Source organism: Haliaeetus leucocephalus, unplaced genomic scaffold (assembly GCF_000737465.1).
Source record: "Haliaeetus leucocephalus isolate CR32 unplaced genomic scaffold, Haliaeetus_leucocephalus-4.0 Scaffold246, whole genome shotgun sequence".
NCBI classification, from domain to species: Eukaryota; Metazoa; Chordata; class Aves; order Accipitriformes; family Accipitridae; genus Haliaeetus; species Haliaeetus leucocephalus.
In genome coordinates this window covers 111,855-134,405 of record NW_010972682.1, presented here as the reverse complement: position 1 = coordinate 134,405, position 22,551 = coordinate 111,855, and the positions used below count along the sequence as shown (strand labels likewise).

Here is a 22,551-nt window from a genome sequence, read left to right as displayed (position 1 = left end):
CCTCACACCCCTCCCTGTTCCCATGGACCAGCTCTGCACCCCACATTTTCCAAAAGCTAGTGGATCTCTTGAGGACTCTGATGAGAGATGGCCTTGGCCTTGATTTGATTTTGGGTCTGGTTTTTTTTTTTTTTAATTGTCTCGTTAATGTGTGTTTTGTAATTCTGCAAAGAGGAGCTATATCATGTGATCTCAGATTTGCTGTTTCAGTTTATTAGGGAGAAATGGAGAAAAAACAAGGTAAAGGCAAACAACAAGCATCACAGAGGAATTGGATGATCTAGGTAAGACTACTTTGCTCCCTTTGATTTTTAACTTTCCATTGCAATCATGTCCATAAGCTGGAGGAGCAGAAACTTCTATTGCTTAGTATTTTTAACCCCATTATCTTCCCAGACAAGCGGTTCTGTAATACATATGCTGTGCTAACTATGCACTTGCCAGGAGGAACAGGCAAAATTTGGGAAGAGCCAGTTTGTAAACCTACAGCACAAAGTAACAACAAGAGCAAGTTTCGTAACAGTAGTGAATGTTGCAGGGAATAAGCGATGTGGACTGGACTGAAAGCTTTAAAATCCCTCCAGTGTTTTCTGTGTGTGCTGCTGATATGAACTGGTAGAGTGAGGACCCTCCTTTCAAATGCTTGTTGTTTTTTTAGTATTTTGACCTGCAGGAGGTTGTATAGGACACAAGTTTGACATTGGAACTCTTCCCAGTCACAACACTGTATCCTCCCATGGTACAAGGAGCACAGATGTCTCTAGAGCCAATGATGCTTTTGCCACAGACGCCTCCTCCGGTCACTAGATCTCTGCTTCTGAATAGGGATCTGCTGCTGGAAGAATAGCTACCACCAAAGCATGGGTCAGTATTGCATGCGATTCTTCCTGGGGATCAGCACACAGCTGCAAAGAAAATATTTCAGCGAGGGATTTCCATCCTACCGCATAGATCCAGAGGGACTAGTAGGAATAGGGATTTGTCTGGTACTTACAAATATTCACAGGGCAGCCACCATCTATGCACAGCCTTAGAGGGATGAGGAAAATGGAGATGTGAAAAACCAAAGTCCGTATTTAGTGTGTGTCCCTAGAACTGGCCAATAATTGGGAGATTTGGGAATGTGGGACGCTGCTGGCAGGCCAGGCGAGTGCTTTGGACCTACCATGACTCAACTGCTCAGCTCATGCCTTTGAGGAAGTTTTCCCCGAGTCCGGTGTTGGGCCCAAGCAGGGAAAGGGTATTGCTTTGGTGCTGTGTGTGTAAGTGTGAACAAGCCCCGGCCAAGGGCTTTCTCTCTGTCCCCTCAATTAGCTTGTGTGTGAGTAGGTACCCAGTCATTTTGGCTGGGGTGGCAAAGGTGGCCAGGCACGACTGTGCCTGGGCCTTTGGCTTGATAAGACCTGAGGCTACACAAGACATCTTCTTTATTCATGCAACGTCTTCCATTTGGGGGAAGACCTAAATGCCCGAGTGCGTTAGGAGCTTTTGACTTTGTCAGGCATTTGGGTCCATAAATGCTGGAAAGTGCTTTGGGAAATGTCGCTCCCTAGGACATTGGGTCTCAGTGGGATTTACTCCAATTACAGAGGGGATGGCTCATCAGGCAGACTGTGAGAGGTGGTTGTGGGGTTAGGTGTGTTACCGTTTCTTCCTTGCAAGCATTCTGCAGGGTTGTACCAGCACTACCTGCTCTCCTCTCCATCCAGCAGCTTCTTGTAGGTTGCAATCTCAATGTCCAGGGCTGGGTTGACATTCATGAGCTTCTGGTACTCATGGGCCATGTCCTGCTTCACCTTCTGCAGGGATACCTCCAGCCTGGAGAGTTTGCACTTTGCATCCTTGCCAATCGCTTCCCTGTGCTCCTCAGTTTCAGCCATGGCTCCTTCCAGTTTGCGTCTCTGCAGGTAGGAGATTTTCATTACTGCCACTTATTTGCATGTGCTGTGAATAGTTCAGAGCTCTCGAATCTGCCTGGCTGTGTATTCGTCCACCTGTGCTTTGTTATATTTTCAGGCTCTATTGGTAAACCTCCAACTCCGGGATGATTCTCTCTGCCTAGCTGAGACGTTGGTGTATGTGTTGTCTTCTCACTGCAGGTCTCTACTGATGGTAGTTCAGTTATTAGTTGTAATAGACCATTTTACTCTGTACTCTGGATTACAGGCAAGTCTTAGAGTTGAGCAGCTGACATGTATTTCATCAAAACTGGCTTTATTGCTCCCTTGCTCTAGCAGAGGAGTTTTGGAAAGCCACAACCTGGGAGTTGCGATTGACACATTATTGCCCCTGAGTCATCCTTACCTGGGCTTTGGTGTTTTCGTGTTCTCCAGTCAGTCTCTGAATCACCCGATTCAGCTCCACAATTTCATTCTTTGTGTTACGCAAGCTGTCGTCGTGTTTGCCAGTGGTTTCTCTCGGTTCCTCATACTGAGGAGAGAGAAAACACAATGAAAATAAATACCAGATTGAGGACATGAGTCAGTAATTAAACCTACTATGTGATTCTGGGAGTGCAGTCCTGGATCTTGAGCTTTAAGGCAAAAGCCTTTGTCACTGGGGGACACGAATGACTCATTTACACAGTAGCAGCTCTGTGTGAAGACGTTAACAGAGAACGTGTCACATAGAGAAAACACAGCAGGTGGCTAAGAAAGCAGACCTTTAAGGAGCCTATTCAACCCAAATTAGGAAATCTGAAGAAGCAGAGCCCATAGCAGAACTGGGGCATAACTACTTCTGTGAGTGTCCATCATGACTCACCTTGCTGTAGTACCAGGACTCTGCATCAGCCCAGCTTCTTTTGGCAGTGTTGTCATACTGAGCTTTGACATCAGCGATGATGTCGTCCGTGTCCAGGCTTCAGCTGTTGGCCATTTGCACAATAACATAGGTGTCTGAAATGGACGCTTGGCGCTGAGTAATTTTGCAGGGGTAGCAGCAAGATTGTCAGTCGTCTGCACTGGAGGCGTTTTCCCCGTGGATCTCCACGGCGTGGTGACAAGGAGATGCGGTGTGCTCTGTGTACCATGGCTTCAGGCTCATTGCAGAAAACCCAAAGAAGGATTTCCTGGTTTAATCTTTCTGGCTTCTACCTTCACCATCAAGTTGAAACAAATTCCTTAGGATCTTGCCTGTGCAGTGCAGGAGTAACACCTTAGAAATCTGGAGCAATCAAGTGATGTATGCTTAAAACACCAAAAATCTCTGTGATCGTTAGTGATGGGTTGTGGGAGCCTAACTCCACAGACCCCCTAAAGAGGCATGGGGTGGAGGAAAAAGGAGCGGAAAAGGAAAAGCTGTTACCACTTCATACAGGCTCCTCAGGCAGTTGATCTGTTGGATGAAGGACTCCACCTTGGCTTCCAGCTCAGCTTTGTTCACATAGGCGCAATCCGCGTCCTGAAGCGCGTCAAGGGTTTATGAAATGAAAGAGCAAACTGCTTAGTGCCAGCAAGTGATGTGATTACAAACTCTTAGGGCTGCTCTTTTCAAGGCCATAAATTTTACCATGCTATTAAATTGTTTTGCTCTCTTATCCTCTTAGGCAGAAGACAAAAAGCACTAGACACAGAGGAGAGAGGGAAAGGTTTTGACCAGTTGGGGTATACAAACATCCCAAATGAACAAGCTCAGCTAAAACTGACTCACTTAAGGTGGGATTCAACTCTTTTAGTTAAATCTTCCCAAAAGTTGGCCTTTAGGTCCCTCTAGAGTCTCTGGAGAGTGAGAGGCAGTCTCACCTTCTCTTTCCAGCAATATTGGCTGCTGTTCATACTAAAAGCCCAGCATAAGTGTTTGAGTTGGTTTGAAATGCGCTTACCTTTTTGATCATGACAAACTCATTCTCTGCACATTTGCCAGTGGGTTTCCTCTTCATACCTGCAAGGAGAAGAAGAAAGATCACTTTGCTCCTCATTATTCAGCTTATGCAAGAATATGAATCTAATCTTCTTCTACCACCTCCAAATGCTCAACCTCAGCATGGAAACCAAGTGCTGATGCAAGTAATACACATGTACGTCTGGAGGAGATCTTGCATCTTGTACAGCCTTTGCCATCCAAAAGATAGATGAGATAAGTTCTAGCCCTAGTTTTGGAGCTTTTATCTTTTTTAAACTTTTTCTTGTGATCTTCCATGATACCCTGCATGGTGCTCAGTTCTGTTTCCAGCTTGGCTCTGTCGCTTCCCAGAACATGCAGCTGCCTCTTCAAGTTGCCAATATAACTTTCAAACATTGGCTCGATGTTGCTCCTGTAACACTTCTGTTCCTGTAGAAATCCCCATTTGGTCTCCCGCACCTTGTTCTGTTGCTCCAGAAACTTGAAACCTAGAAGTAAAACATTCAAAGTATAGTGATTTGTTATACTGGTGGCACAGAAATGAACAATTACAGTCCCAGAATCGGCAAATTGAGAGAGAAAATCTGTGAGTTATTCAGGATAGTATCAGGTGAATGGAGAAGGCATGTTAAAAACTGCCAAACAGCATCTTCTCATAAGGTTCTTCAGAAAAATGTCTTCGTTGTTATTATGCAAAAAGCATCAAGTTAGACTCGGCACTGAATTAGAGTGGGGTAAGTCAGAGGTAATCCTACTGAAGTTAGGGTTCAAGTGATATAAAAATGGGGCATTAGAGAATCAGCTTCTCTGCAGGTAACAGCAAAGCTTGATTGTCATTTGCAATGAGACTGCTTTACACCGCTCTTGGACCATGAAAATACCTTCTTGCCCCCACTGAAGGCTCCTTTTTGCTCTAAGGTGGTGCAAAATGTCTTCCTCATAAAACCCAAAGAGGTCCTTACTGCAAAGTCAGGCTGCGAGTTTTGGCTGCTGTTGCTAGTAAGCAGTTTGGCAAATGCATTCCTTGTCTTAGATGTGCCATATGGCAGCTTGTAATGGCCCTGCAGCTGCGATGCCTGTTGAGCTGGGCATCTCTTCTCTTGCCTTGTCAATGAAAAATGCAAGTTTGTTATTGAAGGTCTTGATCTGCTCCTTTTCCTGATACTTCACAGAGTGAAGGTTTGGGTCCATCTCCAGCTCGAGCAGCTGGAGCAGATGCTCATTGACTGTGACCTTGGCAACGGGTGTGCAGGTCCCCAGAGCTCCACCACCCCTGCTGCCAAAACCAGCACCTCCATAGCCCGACCCCATGCATGAGGGTCTGTAGCCATATCGCGGTAGGTGACAGCCACTGATTGCTAGCTTGGGCTTGCAGCCTGCGTTGCCACCAAGGCTTCTTGCTGCCGAAGCATCCCGGCCCGGGGTACCCCACACCACCACCTCCCCAGCACGAGACGGTGCTGGCAGTATATCTCTTCACACTTCTTGGGATCACAGCAGAGCAAGAGCTGAAACTCCTCATGCCCCCAACTCCGGAGCAGATATGGTAGGATTGGCAAGATGTCAAGACCAGCTCAAAGGGGAATGAAGGCAGAGGGAGAAGGTGAACACCAGAGCAGGATGCAATGCACGTGAGTTAACCCGGCAAGAAACCCACCGCAATGAGAAGCAGAGCTTCCACCTGCTTATGTCCCAGGAAAACAGGCTTTGGCTGCACAACCAGCCCCAAAAGACCATTTTTAAAGATGTTTATGAGTGTAGTTTGGTAATATCCCACTCGTCTCTTTTGCTGAATAGTGACCTGAGCTGCTTTTAAGTGCACACCTATTGTTGAGTTATAGGCTGCATTTCTAATTTGAATGGGAGGGAATCCCTGGTCCCATAAAAACTGCATTTGCAAACCTCCCTTTTTTTTATAGTAAGCATGAAAGAGAGAAACAGAACCAATCTTTTGATGTTTGCAGGGCACTGGGAGCGAGGGAAGGAGTGTTGCTTTGTTTTACATGTGGGAAGAGAAGAATCTGACTTAAACTCTTGGGAATATCTAGGGATCCAAACACTGGGGCTGACTTGGATTGGTATTGCATTAGCCTTTAGCCAGAGTTGCTCCTTTTGTTAACCTAATTCTATAATTTACTCCTTTCTGTCTTTCGTTTGACTTCTGTAATGTTGTTGGCCTCAAGAACAATCTTTTCATTCCCTCAGGACTGGAGATGGACCCATGCAAGCATATTTCTTGGTGCTAGGGCTCTGCTGGTCTGTAACTACAAGCAGAAAATGGGTGTAGCGAAGGGGGATGTGAGAGCAGGAGAAAGCAGTAAAAGATTTTCCAGCTCAGACCTTTGCATCAGCTGGGGAAAAAAACAAAGGTAAAGGTTGAATAGATCGAGGTGATCTCTCAAGCTACCTGTGTGCTTCTCTCCTCCACTGAATGCCCTGAAGAGGGAGTCTGTTGTTTTCCCTAGTTTTGTGGGGAGTGTGACTGACAGCAGTCTGACAGATTGACACCTCTCATTGCTTGCAGAAGAGTCCTCCATGGGGAATAGCTTACAGGAGAACTGGGCTTGGTCATTCTTTTCTGGTGAAATTGTTTGGCAAATCCCTGTGAATATAAGTTTGGAATATATATATATATAAAAAAATTTTTTTTTTTTTTTTTTTTTCAGCAAAGGAGGTGGGTTCAGAGTGACAAAGATGCAGAAAGGGCAGATAAGTCTTTTGTAGAAAGTGAAATAGTGATTTTCAGTCATGTCTTTGCTGAAATACCGAAAGGGCTGTGTGCCATGGGTGGGAACACTCTTAATCCTTTTGCCTCCAGTGGGATAAGACTGAGGGGTTAGCCCTGAAAATCTCAACCTTTTCCAAAGGTGCATTTGCTTTTATGTGATTTTCTTGGCATTCACCACGGCCTGAGAACATGTTCTGCTCCATGAAGAGGATCAGAGAGAAGTTCATGCACGCAAGCCTGAAAGCTGGCCTGCCTCATTTAGCCGCGTAACATTTTAGGGTAAAGCTGTGTGGGAGTTGTATGTGCTAAGCACTTTTTGGGACTCAGCCTAAAAGGAGTTCAGAGAGCTCAGCATCTTTCATGATTGGGCCCTGGATGCTGGAGAACAGCTGCTACATGTGATAGTTGGCATCTTCTGTGAAATGGAAGAAGTCATGTTGGCTTCTTTTCTCGCTTTCTCTCTCTTGGGTTTTTAATTACAGACCTGAGCAGAGCTCAGTACCGCCAGCTTGTCTGAGCCAGCCCGGCTTCGATCTGCTGACCCAACAGAAACCTCAACTTGGGAGCATCTCACTGCCCTGGGATCGCATCCTTGTTTAGCACTTGGCCTGATGGCTCTGTTGGCCGCTCCGGAGAGGGGATGGAGATAAATCCCTCCTGTTTTTCCTGCATAAGCTGCAGGTCTGGAACAAGCCTTTCCAGAAGTTTAGCTCTGATGCGTGGGATCCATCTTTCCTGACTTTAAAACACCTTTTGGAGTGCTTCTGCAACGCAGACATCTTCAGCCAACTGCCTAGAGCGCTTTCAGTCCCACAGAGGGAGGGAGGTGTTACTGGGGAACAAATTGACCCAAAATGGTCTGTTTTGGTCCTTTGACTGGCTCGGACGTAGGCGTTTATGGCCAGGTGAAACCAGCCCCACCTTCTGGTCTTGCTCTGTTGGCTGTGCAACTTGGAAAACCTCCCAAAGTGCTCAGGTATTGCCGCTCTGTGACCCCTGTCTCCAATACACTTAATGTTCTCTCTCCTCTCCGGCACTGACGTGGGGAGGAGGAGATGGGAAGGCTCTCGGTGACAGTGAGTGCCTATGGTAAATCTTCTAAACCTTTTTCTAGAATTACACTTTCAGATTAATTTCATAATGGCTCAGAAAACCCACATTGGTCATGGTAAGTTTGATTGCAGTTTATTGAAGAAATTTCATAAAACCCATGCCGTTCAATGGGAGCAGATGAGAGGAAATGAGCTAGTTACATTTTGGCACATCATTCTCCAACCCTCTTCTTTGCCTCCCTTCCCCTTCCATAAAAAGAGAAGGGGAAAAAAAAAAAAGATAAGAACAAAGGCATTAAACCAGAGATGTTTTTCCAGGCTATGTAAAATTTATGTTACCAAAGCCTTCTGTTCCTCCTTTTTGTTTTCCTGTATTTTTAACCCCTGTCTGTACTTCAAGCTCACTCTGGTTGGTGGAAAGGAAAATGGTTTGCTGCTGAGACAAGATCTAGCAACCTGTAGGTTATGCGGTCTTTTGGCTTAAATTATACATACTGGGTGGGTGAGGAATTAGACATTATAGAGAGCCAACCCCTTTCACCTATGGAAGATGAAGGCTCCATTTTTGGATGTAGGTAGAGCTAGAGAGCCCTGGAGCGAAACAACAGCAATGCAAGAGGAATTGGGAAACAGAGCAACTGCCTCTATATTGAAAGTCACTTTGTTTTCAAGTTTTTGGGGAGAGCAAGCCCAGCAGTGGGGAGCAGGGTTGCTTAAGAGGGAACGCAAGGGTCTGTGGTCTCAACACCCCTCCTGGTTTCTATCGTAAGCGGGTGAAGGGACACGTTCTGCTTTCATGTACACTGGCCTAAATCTAAGTCCTGCACCTACTCTGCATTTGTACCAGAGCACTGGAGCAAAAGGGAACCCTGGGAAGCTGCAAGCTGAGCTCTAACGATGACGCCCATTAATGGGAAGGCTGATTACTCGTCGATAAGCAGCGCTGGGCTTCCAGTCAGCTGGGTGATGCTTTATGCAGAGGAATTAATTGGACTTAGAGAGGCATCTCTCCCAAGCCAATAAGTAGTGCTGGGGGTGAGTTTTCCCCTGATGGGAAAGCGGTAAGCGTGGGTCTTTGGATGGTGTTAATAGGCTTCGCGCTGGCAGCAGGAGGTGGTGCTCAACCTCTTCTGCTCCGAGTGAGCTGGATGCTGCCGCGACTTAGCTCCGATAGCTCTTCTTGGTAGTGCTTTTCGATACAAACCTCATGCTTGAGCTGCTTCCCGTGCCAGAGCTGAATCCCCCGGCCAGGCAGCTCCTGCTGCTGGAGCTGGCACCGCTTCCCCCCATGCTGAGCCTGTTGCTGAAGCCTGACCCCAGCGTGTTCCCACCTCCGTAGCTGCTCCCAGATGAGACCACGGCTGTGATGGGAAACCAGGGGCAGAGGGTTAGTTTGCTTGGAATAGTATGAAGGAATTTCAACCTTTAGTTTCACACATTCATGGTTTTTCTTGGACAGTCTACCACTGCCTGTATTTCACACAACTTATTCTCTGGCTTTTCTTCCTATCCTGTAGCAGAGCTGGCCTTAGACATCTGAGTCTCCTAGGGACAATCTCAGATCTCCTAGGGATAAAACCTTTCAAGTTCAGAGTTGGTCAGAGAATTGATGTATCAAGCTCTTTGGCCTCCCCAGTCCCGCAGAGTGCTGCAAAACCCTAAGTATACTCCATTTTTGTGCTGGTAACTACTAGCTGCATAGCTTGTTTTCATCGTCTTATCCTCAGTTTCAGGTACGTTTAAGGAATAACTCAATGAATACTCAATCTTTTGCTTATGAGCCAGACTACTTACAAATATTCACCGCACCAACGCCTTCTCCAGCCAGTCTGGAAGAAAGAGAGGGCAGAGAAGTAAGGGCTTGTTATTTAGCACAATTTCAAGCAACAGTTTGGCACCAGGGACATTGGATAACAGAATGGTCTGGAGTGTTAAGGTGTGATGATGAGTGTCCGATAGGAATTGAAGTAACACCTGTAACTGCGTAGGGTAGGAGTGTGTTTTCTCCGCAGTTTTTTGCGGCCCTTCCCTCTCTTGTTGGAAGGCAGATGTGAGAACATCTGTGGGTTTGGACATTATTTTGTTTGCAGGGGGAGGCACCCACCTGCTCTCCTCGCCCTCCAGCAGCTTTCTGTAGGTCGCGATCTCGATGTCCAGGGCCAGCTTGACGTTCATGAGCTCCTGGTACTCGCGGAGCTGCCGGGCCAGGTCTGCCTTGGCTTTCTGCAGAGCATCTTCCAGCTCGGCCAGTTTTGCCCTGGCATCCTTGACGGCCATCTCCCCGCGCTGCTCAGCATCTGCAATGGCCGTCTGCAAACTGGCGCACTGCAAGAAGTGGAAATAGGTTTGGTGACCGCTCAGTGGGTTTGGACCCTGATTTCCAGGCGTTCTTGCAAGGGTACAGCAAGGTAGTGGAGATGGAGATGCCCCCATGTTTGGAGGGCTCCTGTGCACTGTACCTGTTTCTTTACACTATCAATTTCCGAGTGGAGCCGCTGGATCATGCGGTTCATCTCTGAGATCTCCATCTTGGTGTTGTGGAGGTCATCCCCGTGCCGGCCAGCCGTGAGCTGCAGTTCCTCATACTGACATGGGCAGGGAGATGAGACACCAGGGCACAGTCAGATCTGGGCAGGAGCTTGAACTCATTGGTAGAGACTGACCCTGCTCTGATCCTCTCTTGACTGGGTCTCCTGCCTCTTTCTGTACTCAATCCAAGCTCTTCCTCATGAGCTTTAGCATATTTCCTTCCTACTTCTATCTCCTTATGCTCCTCTGTCTCTCGTTGTTAAAATGGCATTTTCACATGTCCAAGAAACTAAATGAATCCTATCCAAATTGACTTGATTTTACACCCTACTCCCCTGTCCTCTCTGCTTGCACTCTCCAGTATAAAATAGCCTATGGGAAACGCTAAACAAAAATTTTCCTAGCTCACCTGGTTAATTTTCACATCCTCACCTTGCTTTGGTACCAGGACTCAGCCTCTGCCCGGCTCCGGTTAGCGATGTCTTCGTACTGCGCTCTGACCTCTGCAATGATGCTGTTCAGGTCCAGGTTGCGGTTGTTGTCCATGGATAGGACCACAGAGGTGTCGGAGATCTGTGACTGCATCTGAGACAGCTCCTGTAAGTCAGACAAATTCGTTCTCAGTCCCAAATGTTTCACTGTTATGCTTGTCCCAGAGATGATGTGTGGTAGAGGGGTAAGATCGGGGAGGAACTGCAGCTCTGAAGAGCTCTCTCAGGCTGGTTCAATCCTGTTGGTACCAGGAAAATAAGGAAATCACAGAACTGGGAAACATGGGAGATTCTTACTGCTTCATAGAGGGCTCGCAGGAAGTTAATCTCATCTGTCAGTGCATCCACCTTGGTCCCCAGGTCCACCTTGTTCATGTAGGCAGCATCCGCATCCTGGAATTGCAACAACAGGGGTAGCGAACAAAACCTTGCCTATCTGCATCCTTGTACAAAGACCAGTTGTCATTTAATACAAACCTTTGGTGACAAACTAGAACTGAAGACTTCCTTGACCTCTGTGCCTTTAAACAGAGCCAAAAGTGACCTGGTTTCTTCCCTCTACCTTCTTTTTTGGGGGAGGGAGGGATAATAGTGTCCATAGATCTAAGCAATTTTTTACATGTAGAAGCCACTGAATTTCTCTTTTCTTGCCAGTGCACAGACAGATATTTTCGACAATGCTTTAAATAGTGGAAGTTTCTTATTGTGTCTCCTGCAGGTGGGACCAGGGGGGCTGTGGGGGGTGGGATTGGATACAGAGAGGCTGCAGAAGCAGCAGAGCATCTAGTGGAGTGACTGCAAGGTATGGATGACCCAGATCTCATCTGCTACCTGGGGGACCAGGACTCACCTGAATTTTTTATGAGGGGCCTGAAACAAGAACGAGCTATTGCCGGGGACTGACACACTGGCACAATTGGGTGTTTCTGCTTCAAGGAGGGATGACTACACGTTTGCTAAGTGCTTTGCCCAGCTTGGCACTGCCGGATAAAAAGGGTTATTTGCATTCAAATGCGTTTTTGCCTTTAAAAAGTGTGTCCCTTCTTTGTTGTTGGTGCCTCACCTTCTTGAGCAAAACAAAGTCATTCTCTGCAGTCGTGCGCTTGTTGATCTCCTCTTCATACCTGTTGGGAAGGGGGGATGAGCATCCCTTTACAGCTTCCATACCGCAACCCACCCCATCCGCCACGGGCGTGCGGAAATCCCTCCTCCACACATTCGTTATAGGGTGCTTGTGGAGAGACTAAAGGGTCTGTTCCCAGGGGCATTGACCACCGATGCATGGATCTTTGGAGGAAACAACAAAAATAGCTATCTAACAATGCTATATCCTTGCTATGTCAGTGCATATGTTATACATAGCATTATTAGATATATGTATCTCACTGATTATGATAGAAAGACAGCACCCTTGGGCTAGGTGATGGGAGGAGGCCATCTAGAAAAGCTGCAGGCCTTCATTAAAGGCACGTTTTATCCTCCCAGAAGTTTTTGCTGTGAATGGGAGCCTTGTACTCTCTAAATTTTCTCAGGCCGGGAGGGCTGGGTGGAGCCGTAACTGAGCTCATCGCCACCACACCTGGGTTAGTCAGAAGAGCTGGGATCTCTGACGCCATCTCCCACGGTGGCTTTGGGAGGGCTGGGGATGGCTGGGGAGGAGGGAGGATGATGGCCTGGGCAAGGAAAGCCAAGGTCTGGATCAGCAGCAGCACGCGGTCCCACTCTTGGGAAAGGATAAAAACCAGCAATAGCCATGGACTGATGCCCAGCTCAGATGAAATGATTAAATGAGGGAGATGAAAGACGGGAGTTCAAAGGAAGGAATCCGTGCAGCTAATAAGACGTTAGCCTTTCATGACCCTTTCATGGGGGAAGATTTCTTCACATCGGGAATGTCCAACCCTTAAAATCATTTCCATTAAGCAAAGTCCTAGCCTGTATATAGATTTGTGGGTCTCTGAGCTCTTAGCCACATAGAAGAGGAAAACTAATTTGGCATATGTCTAATTTCTAATTGCCATATGGATTACTATTTGACTCAGAAGAGCAAACCATTAGGACGAATACTTTGGGATCCACAAAGTTTAAAATAAATAAAGGTAAGAAGAACAAATTCCTAGGAAATGGGGACAGAAGTAGTGACGTCCTTTTGGTAGGTGTAGGCATTGTTGCCACAATGCAACATGATGCTCCTGGCACAGCAATGCGTATGATGTAACTGAGCGTTTGCCCAAAGATTCCCTGATCTGGAGCCAGAAGGAATATTTGACACTTTGTCAGATGAGGCAGAGTATTAAAGTCTGAACCTCTTCTATGATGTGACCTTTGGTTGTCAAAGGATTTCTTGTCTGAAGTCATGGCGCACCCAAGGGTCTTTTCTCAGCTGAGGAATCTCTGTTGCTGCTCCAGACTGTGCTAATGTTAGACATTGCTTTTCAAAATTTAAAATTGCTTTCACCATGGACCTGTGATGAGAATAGGAGGAGGACACTCTCTGACCCAGTTAATCAATAGCAGTATTGTGCTTACTGCTGGAGTTCATCTCAAGTCAGCTATCTGGAACTTGGCTATTTTGGCTAAGCTCTGTTCTTTGAGGTTTCTTTGGTAGCTGATGGAGAAGGATATTTATCTCAGGAATGTCATTTGTCCCATCCTAAAATGAATGAAGGAAATCCAGATGGCTGATTTGTAGCAGACCCTGACATCTTACCTGGCCAAACTGGCACAGGACAGATTTTTTTTTTTCTCTGTTAAATGTTTCTTTTCTGAAGGCACAGAGAATCATAAAAAAGAAGTCTCAAAGTAGACCATGGATGACGATTTCTCCTCCCCAAAGCAGTCATTTCCATTCCAATGCTACTCTGGGGCTAGAGGCACTGTTGGTAAAGGTGGCAGAAAATGTCAGAGACATGATCTCCCAAGAAAGGGAGAGCAGAGAGCTTTTGGCAGAATGTGCGTGTCCTTGTTTTGAATTGCAGCCTGCACCTAGCTCTCATCTCTTGTTTTTCTGGTTCCAGATTGACAATTTAAAAAGCTCCTTACTTATTCACATCCATTAAGCAGTGCATCCCTCGTGGGCATGGTAGCAGACACTAACTCTTGATAGATGTTTTTCCAAAGTGCAAAGAGTGGATGAGAGAGGGAACACCTCCTCCTAACAGCCTAAAGAGTTAATGAGCTGAGATGAAACCCTTGTCCAAGATTTCAGTGACTTTCCATGGGGTGGAAGCTAACTTTCAGAAGTGCTAAAACTATTCAATACGTTGATATGAATTATATATGATTATAACAATTAAAAAAAAAAAAAGAACAACACTTAAGCACACACTTAAAATTACTCTTTCTTTTTAGACAATTTTTCTCTTCTGGAAGGGAACCCACATCAGTAAGAAATGTGAGTGTTCAGAGTGCTCAATAGTCTTGTTAAGATTCAGGTTTCTTCCTGGTCTGTGTTAAAATGATTACACAGGAGCTGAAACCATTTGGAAAGCTTCAGCTCTGGACAGACTAAGCTTTTGAGAAGGTGCTCCCAAACTCATGTGGATGTCTGACCATCTGAGCCTTTTGCAACATTTTAAAAGTTTACCTGTCCCTACAAAACAAATACCTGTGTCTTGCAACAGGTAAAGTGCTGTTGCTGACATTTATACAGCAGCTAAAGTGAGGGCAACCCGAGTCACTTTAGTCCTTTCTGAGGTCTCACAGTTTTGGGGTTGCCTTGGGTCTTTTAACTCATCCAGGAAGAAGATAGAGTCAAGAAAAACTGGACAGGTTTCTTTCTGTGTGTTGCTTACCTGATCGTGAAGTCTTCAACAGCATCCTGCATAGCCTTCAGCTCTGAGCTGAGCCGCAGCCTATCCCCTCCTAGAGCCTCAAGCTGTCTCCTCATGTTGCTGATGTATGCGTCAAACATAGGTTCAAGGTTATTTTTTACAACTTTTTGGTCTTTCAAGAGGCTCCATTTGGTCTCCAGTACTTTATTTTGTTGCTCCAGGAACCGCACCTGAAACCCATCAGAAAAATTTAAATCATTTGGGATCATCAACTCAAAACTTGCCTCACTTTTCATGAGATGGGGGCTTTAATGTGAGGGATTTGGGGTTTTTCTTTTATGTAATTTAAAGTGGGCTTTAGATGGGCATGTCATCAAAAGATCATTGTTAGGAAGATTTGCAAACCAGGAGCAATATTCAACTGCAAAGAAACCTGAAAAAATAATTTGCACCATATCCAGACTGTGTATAGAGCTCTGACAAAATGAGCTGTACAGACAGTCTGGATATGGAGGTAACAAGCTGAACAAAGTCCTTAATTCTGTGCATTAAGGGTTTAGAAGTAAATTTATAATGTTGAGAGCAATCCTGATCCTAGTCTACAGGCAATGACAAACATGCCAGGTAGGATGAAGTGGAACATGTCTTACCTTGTCGATGAAAGAGGCAAATTTGTTGTTGAGGGATTTGATCTGGTCCTTCTCCTCCTGCCGCACTCTCTGCATGTTGGGGTCAATCTCCAAGTTAAGAGGTACCAAGAGGTGTTGGTTGACCATGACCTCTTGAATACCTCCAGGGCTATATCCTCGTCCAAACCCAAACCCAGCTCCACCGACTCTATATGCCAACCCGCCATGACCTGACCCATAACTGTATCCTGGTCTAGCAGAACAATACCCTCCGCTCATGGAAATCCTCTTGCTTGCCCCTAGATTGTGAAGGCTCCTGCTGCCAAAACCACCGCTGATCCGTCCCGTGCCTCCACCACTGCTACGGGACACAGACACGGACCTGGAGCTGCTTCGGTTAACAGCCGTAGTGTCAAACTCACTATTGAAACTCATAGTGAGTCCTCCTGACCTAATGCCGACTGACATCTGTGCTGGTGGTGAGAGCAGAGGACAATGAGGTGAGATGGCAGATGAGTAGAAATCTTTGGGAGTTTGGATCAGGAGTCCCCTCTGCCTTTTATCCTTTTGGAGAGCTGGGCTTGTCCGCAGAGGACCGCAGCTCACTTGACTGAGCTAATTGCTTTGGTATGCTGGCACATGGCCACCTTTCCCAACCCGTTAATCACCAGACTCGCTAATGCAATGGGCTGGTAATCTTCAGGCTCATAAAACTCACCAAATTTTCTAACCTGTATTTTTCAGTGGGGATTACTGGTGGGGAAAAAAATATATTTACATCCAAAGTTCCCTTGGTTAATGGTGTCAGTGGCCATTTAGTTTAAAGCTGATGGGACTGAAGTTGCCACAAGAGGGAATCTAGAGATGTTGAAAATGCTAGTTTGATGTGCTTTGCTAAACAAAAAACTGACTTTGCTCCCCGATTGCCAGCCATCTTTGGGTAGGAGCAACCTGTCCTGATCTAGGCAAGAAGTTAGATGTCTTGGTCTGCACTCCTCATCTTTGCAGGCAACACTTCATCTGCACAAAGGTACTTCTGGTAAAGGTGATAACGTGGGACACACCTGTGCCTTTCTGTTGGCTATAAAGGGGGCCTGGATGCTTTGTTTAGCCAAAATGCTGAATGATGAGATAGCTAAAAGCACATGGTCCTTTTAGAGAAAAAACAGAGAGAAAACAGCCTGACTTGTAAAAGTCCAGGTCATCAAATGACTGTGATGCTGGACAGTGTTTAAATAACAAACCAAATACCAGTTCTGCTGGTGTCAGTGGAAATATGGTCCGGAGATGCCAGAGAAAGATGGGCAGGTGTTGAAGAGGACGAGCTATTTCCTTTCCAGTAGTGTGTTATGGTGCTTAGATCTATAGGATTAATGAAAAGCTGGGGTTTATTATATCACCTTCTCTTTAGGCTAGGAGTCAGCATGCACTTAATGTGCGTCACGTTTACCTCTAGTGCTTTAGTCACTCGGCAGTGTTTTGTCAGAGACTGAACCAGCACAATCTGCTACAGTAATCTCAGCCCATTTGGTGCTTTGTAGTTTGTCTCTCCTTACCGCTGTTCAGGAGATCAGAGAAGGGGAACCAAACCTTCCTTACCCTCAGGGTCTTTAACTATCTCACAGCCTATGCGTGGGGACGTGATTTTTCCCAAAGAGGGTGAGTTTGGGGGTTTAATGGGTCTTTTCTAATTATGGTAATGGCAGTGACGGCATTTTATTAGCCCCTGCAGCTAGTGCATGTACAGAACAGCATGAGCTGAAGTACTTGCTTTCTTGGGAAAAACTAGATTTATATCCCTACATGACTCATCACATAAAACCTTGAAAGATTACAGGGGTTTTGGCATGATCAAGGTGGGATGAAAATGCTGAGATGCCATAATGTAGAAATTAAGGTAGAAGGATGTTTTCTCTAGTGCCTACTAGGAACAGTAGATATTTCCCCATCCTGTGGAAGATACTGATGCTAAAAAAACTTTGCTCATGCAAATGGGAATGGAACATCCAGCTGCTCTGTTCCTGTTGGATATCAGAGGTGTCCATGGAGTTGTAGTGAGTGCAGAGAAAGGAAAGGTCTGAACTCTTGTGTGTGTGACTTTTGTTTACCTTCAACTCTGCTCTGCTATGTCAAGCACTCTCTTCTCCAAGGTCCTGTAAAGTAATTGGTCTTCAAAGGAGGATGCGACAGAATTAATTTCACGTGCCTTTTATTAGACAAACACTGGGAAATGGGGATTTCAGAGAGTTGAAGAACAAACAGGAGCATGGCATGTTTTATATAAATAAAGATAGATAGCTTTGACTTCCAAATCTTTTGCAAGTAAAAGGGTCAGGATTGTACACAACACGAGAGGAAACTTGGCACACGCTAGCTAATAGTGCTGATGTCTGACTTTAATAGCATCTCTTGGTTGAAGAGGTGCTGGAGACATACTTCGTGCTGGAACTGCTTCCACCGACCACGCATGGCCCGGCTGCGCCTTGTCCGCTTCCAGAGCTGAAGCCCATTCCTCCAGCACAGACCCCACCTCCAACACCGCTGCTGCCTCCAAAGCTGAGACAGTTTCCACTTCCATATCCTGTTCCTACGGCGGTTCTGGTCACGGCTGCAAGAGGAAAACACCCTCGTTAGATGTATCCACAAACAGCGGGCTCTAAGCGGCAGGGAGACAAATGTAAAAGTTGCCAAACTATCTTTAAAAGTTACTTACAGATATTCACTGCACCAGCACCTTCTCCAGAGAGCCTGTTAGGGAGCAAAATGAGCCAGTAAGAATTCAAGAGGAACCCATGAACAGGAGCTGGTTGAAAAGGGAGGAGAATTTCCTTGGAATATATTTGGTAGAAGTTGGAAAGTTTGCATGAAAGGCTACCATCTTCCCAAATAGCTCATCTTCATGGTCAATTCTTGCCTTTAAACAGGTTTCAGGTCTTCTGAATGTGGGAAGTCTAAACCTGACAAGGGTCTGCAACTTCATTGCACCTCTGGAAATTGGGATATAAAATTGGACGCACCTGCACTCCTCACCCTCCAGCAGCTTCCTGTAGGTCGCAATCTCAATGTCCAGGGCCAGCTTGACGTTCATGAGCTCCTGGTACTCACGGAGCTGCCGGGCAAGGTCTGTCTTGGCCTTCTGCAGAGCTGCTTCCAGCTCGGCCAGTTTTGTCCTGGCATCCTTGACGGCCATCTCCCCGCGCTGCTCAGCATCCGCAATGGCTGTCTGCAAACTGGCGCACTGTGGAGGAAAAACAGTGGTTGCATTCCTTCTCTAGAGTATAGACCAGTTCTTTGTACCCTGAGGTCATGATGCCAGGTCTAGATGCAGATGACTTCGGGTTAACATCTATAGGCGTGATCTTAATGATCATTGAATTGACCCATGTTCTGAGCCAGGTCACAACCTGGATTTAATCTAACCCCACACCTCTTAACATCTTCTTAGGTTTACTGATATTGTATTAAGTTACTCTTAGTGATGTTACTGCACTGAGATAAATGCAGTCGTATTCATTCCTGATCCAGCAGAACTAACAGAGATGCATCTATTTGTATTCCCTGGAGTTGGCTGGACAGCCAAGAGGTTAGACCACAGCAAGAGTTAAATCTTAGGCATTTATGCTGCCCTTTACCTGTTTCTTCACACTGTCGATTTCAGACCGCAGCCGCTGGACATGACGGTTGAGCTCAGAGATCTCCTGCTTGGTGTTACGGAGGTCGTCCCCGTGCCTGCCTGCTGTAGCCTGCAGCTCTTCGTACTGTCAGATAGAGAGGAACAACCAGTCAAGGTAAAATGTATTGGGTTTAGAGCCAAGCAGAGTGTGGGTATGTGGGTGTTTGCACTCCAAAGTACATGTATATTCTCAGTCCCAAATTAGCACTTCCAAACTTTATAGGATTATTAAATCTGAAGACATCCTGTGTTATAAAAATCACAGTGGGACACTCCTCCCCGAGGGGATTTGTGGGAGGGAGTTGGTTTTCCCATTGCAGAAGCCTTCCTAGGCACTCACCCTGGACTGGTACCAAGACTCGGCCTCCGCCCGGCTCCGGTTGGCAATGTCCTCGTACTGCGCTTTGACCTCTGCAATGATGCTGTCCATGTCCAGGCTGCGGTTGTTGTCCATGGTCAGGATGACGGAGGTGTCGGAGATCTGGGTCTGCATCTGAGACAGTTCCTGCAAAAGCAGCGGGTGTTTCGGTGAGTTGCAGGTGCGAGACCCGAATGTTGCTCCGAGAAAGGAAACCCCCCAGGTTAGAGGGTAGATCTGGGTGGACAAAGTGACTTTTCCAAGACAGTTTCAGGCAGGATTAAGCCAGCAGGTGAAATGGAAAAAGCATTGAATTATTTAGTGCAACAGAGTGGAAAATAAACAGTCCTGAGCCTCTGAAGTGGGAAAAGAAGGCAAGGACATAGGAAACTGGGAGAATGATGTAAATGCTGGTGCTTACGGCTTCATAGAGGGCTCTGAGGAAATCTATCTCCTCCATAAGGGAGTCCAGCCTGGCTTGCAGCTCTGTCTTGTTCATGTAGGCAGCGTCTACCTCCTGGAAGAGGAAACACATCACAAAAATGAAGTGGTTTTTGGAGAAGCATAGGAAAAGCTGGAGAACGTGTTTCTTGCTATGCTCCTGCACCTACCTTCTTCAGGATCACAAATTCATTCTCGACAGCTGTGTGCTTGTTGATCTCCTCTTCGTATCTGCGGGATTGAAATGGAGGGTTGGTCTAGGCTTGTGCAAAAGTTATTTCATGTTTTCAGGACCAGCCACTGGTTTTTTTTTGTGTGTGTGTACGGTTTTGTACCTTGGTCTCTTAGCCGTATAATTTTCTGCCTGTGACTTTCAGCCATGGGGAATTGAGGCTGAATATGTCTCATATTAAATTTAACCTGGGCCTTACTTGCAAGATTATATCAGCAAAAAGGCCTTCTTTCCTTGTTTGACTGCACAGGTGCATCAGAGAGCTGGTATCTGTCGCAGCCCCCCTGCTCTCCAGGCAGACCACAAATGGATGGGCTTACTTGTTCTTGAAGTCCTCAGCAAGGCTTTGCACCTTGTTCAGCTCCCCTCCCAAGTTCTCCTTGTCTGTCAGCAAGCTGTTCAGCTGTCTCCTGAGGTTGTTGATATAGGTCTCAAAGAGGGGCTCAATGTTGTTTCTGACTGTTTTGTTCCCCTGTTCTTGCAGAAGGGCCCACTTGGTCTCCAGGACCTTGTTCTGTTGTTCAAGGAATCGGACCTGGATAGAGCAAGGAGATGTTTCAGAAACAGTGATTTCAGGATGGTTTTCCTTAGAGAGGCAAGGTACAATCCTGCAAGGATTTGCTTGCTGAAAGGTGGGAGCTCTCAGCCCTTGGGGAACAGCTGACAATTTAGACAAGCAAGCAAGCATTGCACATCTGATGTTAACATTCCTGCTCTCTTTGCAAACTCTGCTTCCTTACATCCTATATCACCATTTTCCCCCTGATGGCTGGTCTCATCTCAGCATTAATGAAAGGGATGAATGGTCTCAAAGCTGGAACCCCTCAGGCTTTATTCCCAGGCTGCTGATGTTAGAAATGGCACTACAAGAGCAGCAAAATTGTTAATAAAGATATAACTTGCCCTTGTTTATGCTTCCCCACTGAAGAATCAACACAGCATAACCAAGAAATCTTATGTCTCACCTTGTCGATGAAGGAGGCAAATTTATTGTTGAGGGTTTGAATCTGATCCTTCTCATCCTTACGGATACTCTGGATGTTGGGGTCAATCTCCAGGTTGAGAGGTTTCAGAAGGCTCTGGTTGACTGAGACTTCATGGATGCCCCCAGCTGGGATAGCAGGGAATCCAGGGCCACCCATGCCACCTCCAAACCCGAAGGCACCACCAACTGCACCACCAAAACCACAGGAGATCCCAGTGCCAGCACCAAAACCTGCAGGTCCGTAGAAGTCACCACCTCTTCCAGCTATGGAGATCCTCTTGCATCCACCAAGACTGTAGAGGCTCCTGCTTCCAAAACCTCCAGCAAATCTTCCATACCCAGTGGCGGTACTGCAGTTTCCACCTTGGGATGCAGAACGCAAGCAGAAGCCGGTGCTGCTGGCATTTGGGATGAAGGCAGAAGCAGCACTGAAGCCAGCTTTGCTCTGGTTCCTTGCAGCGCACTGGCGAGACATGGCAGCTGATGTGAGCAGGGTGAGACCGATAGAAAGAATAAAGCAGCGAGGAAGCGGATGGAGGCAGGAAGGTGAAGTTGTGCTCCCCCAGGCTGGGACTGGCCCTTTTATACCCTTACTGGCTGGGGATGGGTCTGGCGTGGTACTCATCTTACTGATTAACCGGGCTCGGCACACCCAGCAGCAAAGCGGATGGTGAGTTCACCATGAGCACAAGCACCTATGAAGCACTCACAAAGTACAGGAGTTGCATTTTTTTGTGTGTGTGATCTGGCTGTCGAAATATCTGAGAAAACACTAAATACTGCCTGCTCAACTCTTGTTCGCAGCCATGCCTTTCCCACTCCCTCCTTTCACCTCTGCAGTAGATGGTTCCCCATGTTGGGCAAGCACTCGCTCATCTCTATTTCATGGATGAATCAATCCCTCTGTTGCGTAAAGGCACATTATTTCACGGTGTAGTGGCCCAAGGTCTGAGAAATCTGTTATTGCGGGTCTGTGTTTTCCTTCTGCTGTGGTTTTGAGTAAACCCCAGTGGGGTATCGGCACCTCAGGCCCCAACTTGTCAGAAATTCTGGACTCTTGTTCTCATGCCCAAACGAGTAATTTAAACCAGAACTGATACAGGAGGGAGAAAAAGGTGATGAAGGGAAAGCCAGGGTGGTGATGGGGCATTAGTGGAAGTCTCAGGTGATCAGCTATCAAAAACCAGCTGGGGAGTGGGAAGGACATGGAAGGTAATTTTATGAATGGTATTTTCAGACCTTTTCTTTCTCTGAAAAGCATCTATGTTTCATCCTGATTCAGACTGACAACAAATGATGAAATATCAGAATATGACCTGGGAGGGAGTTAACCATTGTCTGTGACGACACAAAACCTGAGTTGGCGATTTCTCAGGGCTTCACCTTTGCAGATTTCTGGGCTGTTTCCTGACTCATGGGGTGACCTTGTCTCTACACAGTGTGAAGCCTGTTCCCAGGCTGCCTTCCCCATGTCTGTTGTCTTCCCTCTCTGATATCTCTTACTCACAAGGAAATTCAGTGCTTGGGATCCGGACTTATGCCATTGTTCACAGACAACTCCCTTAACTCTTATTCCACGTAGTACCCAGGAAAAGTCAAACAGTGCATTTCTCTGGTGAAAGACGCGTGGTGTCTTGACTCACCCTGTGCATGCTGTGTGGTAGCACTGTACGGATGGGCATTTATCCTAGAGCAGGCAAGATGCTCAAAAGTCATTCCCAGTGTCTCGTCTGGGTGCCCAGGGATGGACACGCTTCTCTTGGACCCTGCAGCCCTTTGGGTTTGCCAAGGTATGTCTCTCTTGTGGATGCCCATGC

The 22,551-nt window shown here is 46.5% G+C and overlaps 3 protein-coding genes across 3 annotated transcripts; all 3 read right to left on the bottom strand.

Annotated features, from left to right (window-relative positions):
* Window positions 1-1,685: 1,685 nt before the first annotated feature.
* Window positions 1,686-5,154, bottom strand: LOC104832383 (keratin, type II cytoskeletal cochleal-like). The gene is given in 8 exon segments (XM_010568533.1): window positions 1,686-1,901; window positions 2,305-2,430; window positions 2,764-2,916; window positions 3,307-3,402; window positions 3,824-3,854; window positions 3,856-3,882; window positions 4,121-4,328; window positions 4,947-5,154. Coding segments are annotated over 8 exon segments (1,065 nt in total).
* Window positions 5,155-8,784: 3,630 nt separating this feature from the next.
* LOC104832382 (keratin, type II cytoskeletal 6A-like) lies at window positions 8,785-15,480 on the bottom strand. Its single transcript, XM_010568532.1, has 9 exons — window positions 15,067-15,480; window positions 14,438-14,646; window positions 11,707-11,767; window positions 10,941-11,036; window positions 10,585-10,749; window positions 10,083-10,208; window positions 9,728-9,948; window positions 9,418-9,452; window positions 8,785-8,984 (listed from the first exon to the last, which is right to left on the bottom strand). The coding sequence occupies exons 1-9, from the start codon at window positions 15,478-15,480 to the stop codon at window positions 8,785-8,787; spliced, it is 1,527 nt and encodes a 508-aa protein (XP_010566834.1).
* A 1,961-nt stretch (window positions 15,481-17,441) lies between these two features.
* Window positions 17,442-21,209, bottom strand: LOC104832363 (keratin, type II cytoskeletal 5-like). Its single transcript, XM_010568496.1, has 9 exons — window positions 20,715-21,209; window positions 20,070-20,284; window positions 19,688-19,748; window positions 19,498-19,593; window positions 19,059-19,223; window positions 18,678-18,803; window positions 18,063-18,283; window positions 17,759-17,793; window positions 17,442-17,653 (listed from the first exon to the last, which is right to left on the bottom strand). Exons 1-9 carry the CDS (start codon window positions 21,207-21,209, stop codon window positions 17,442-17,444), a joined length of 1,626 nt encoding a protein of 541 aa, XP_010566798.1.
* Window positions 21,210-22,551: the final 1,342 nt, after the last annotated feature.

Bases quoted from the DNA above. Each gene is read 5' to 3' on its own strand.
- LOC104832382 (XM_010568532.1), bottom strand. From the start codon at position 15,480: ATGAGTTTCAATAGTGAGTTTGACACTACGGCTGTTAACCGAAGCAGC. The intron at 11,768-14,437 runs GTAAGCAACACA...CCTTCCCAACAG, and splicing joins GTTGAAGACTTCACGATCAG to GTATGAAGAGGAGATCAACA. The intron at 8,985-9,417 runs GTAAGTAGTCTG...TTCCCATCACAG, and splicing joins CGTTGGTGCGGTGAATATTT to CCGTGGTCTCATCTGGGAGC.
- LOC104832363 (XM_010568496.1), bottom strand. From the start codon at position 21,209: ATGTCTCGCCAGTGCGCTGCAAGGAACCAGAGCAAAGCTGGCTTCAGT. The intron at 19,749-20,069 runs GTAAGCCCATCC...TCAATCCCGCAG, and splicing joins GCTGAGGACTTCAAGAACAA to ATACGAAGAGGAGATCAACA. The intron at 18,284-18,677 runs GTAAAGGGCAGC...TTTCCTCCACAG, and splicing joins TCGACAGTGTGAAGAAACAG to TGCGCCAGTTTGCAGACAGC.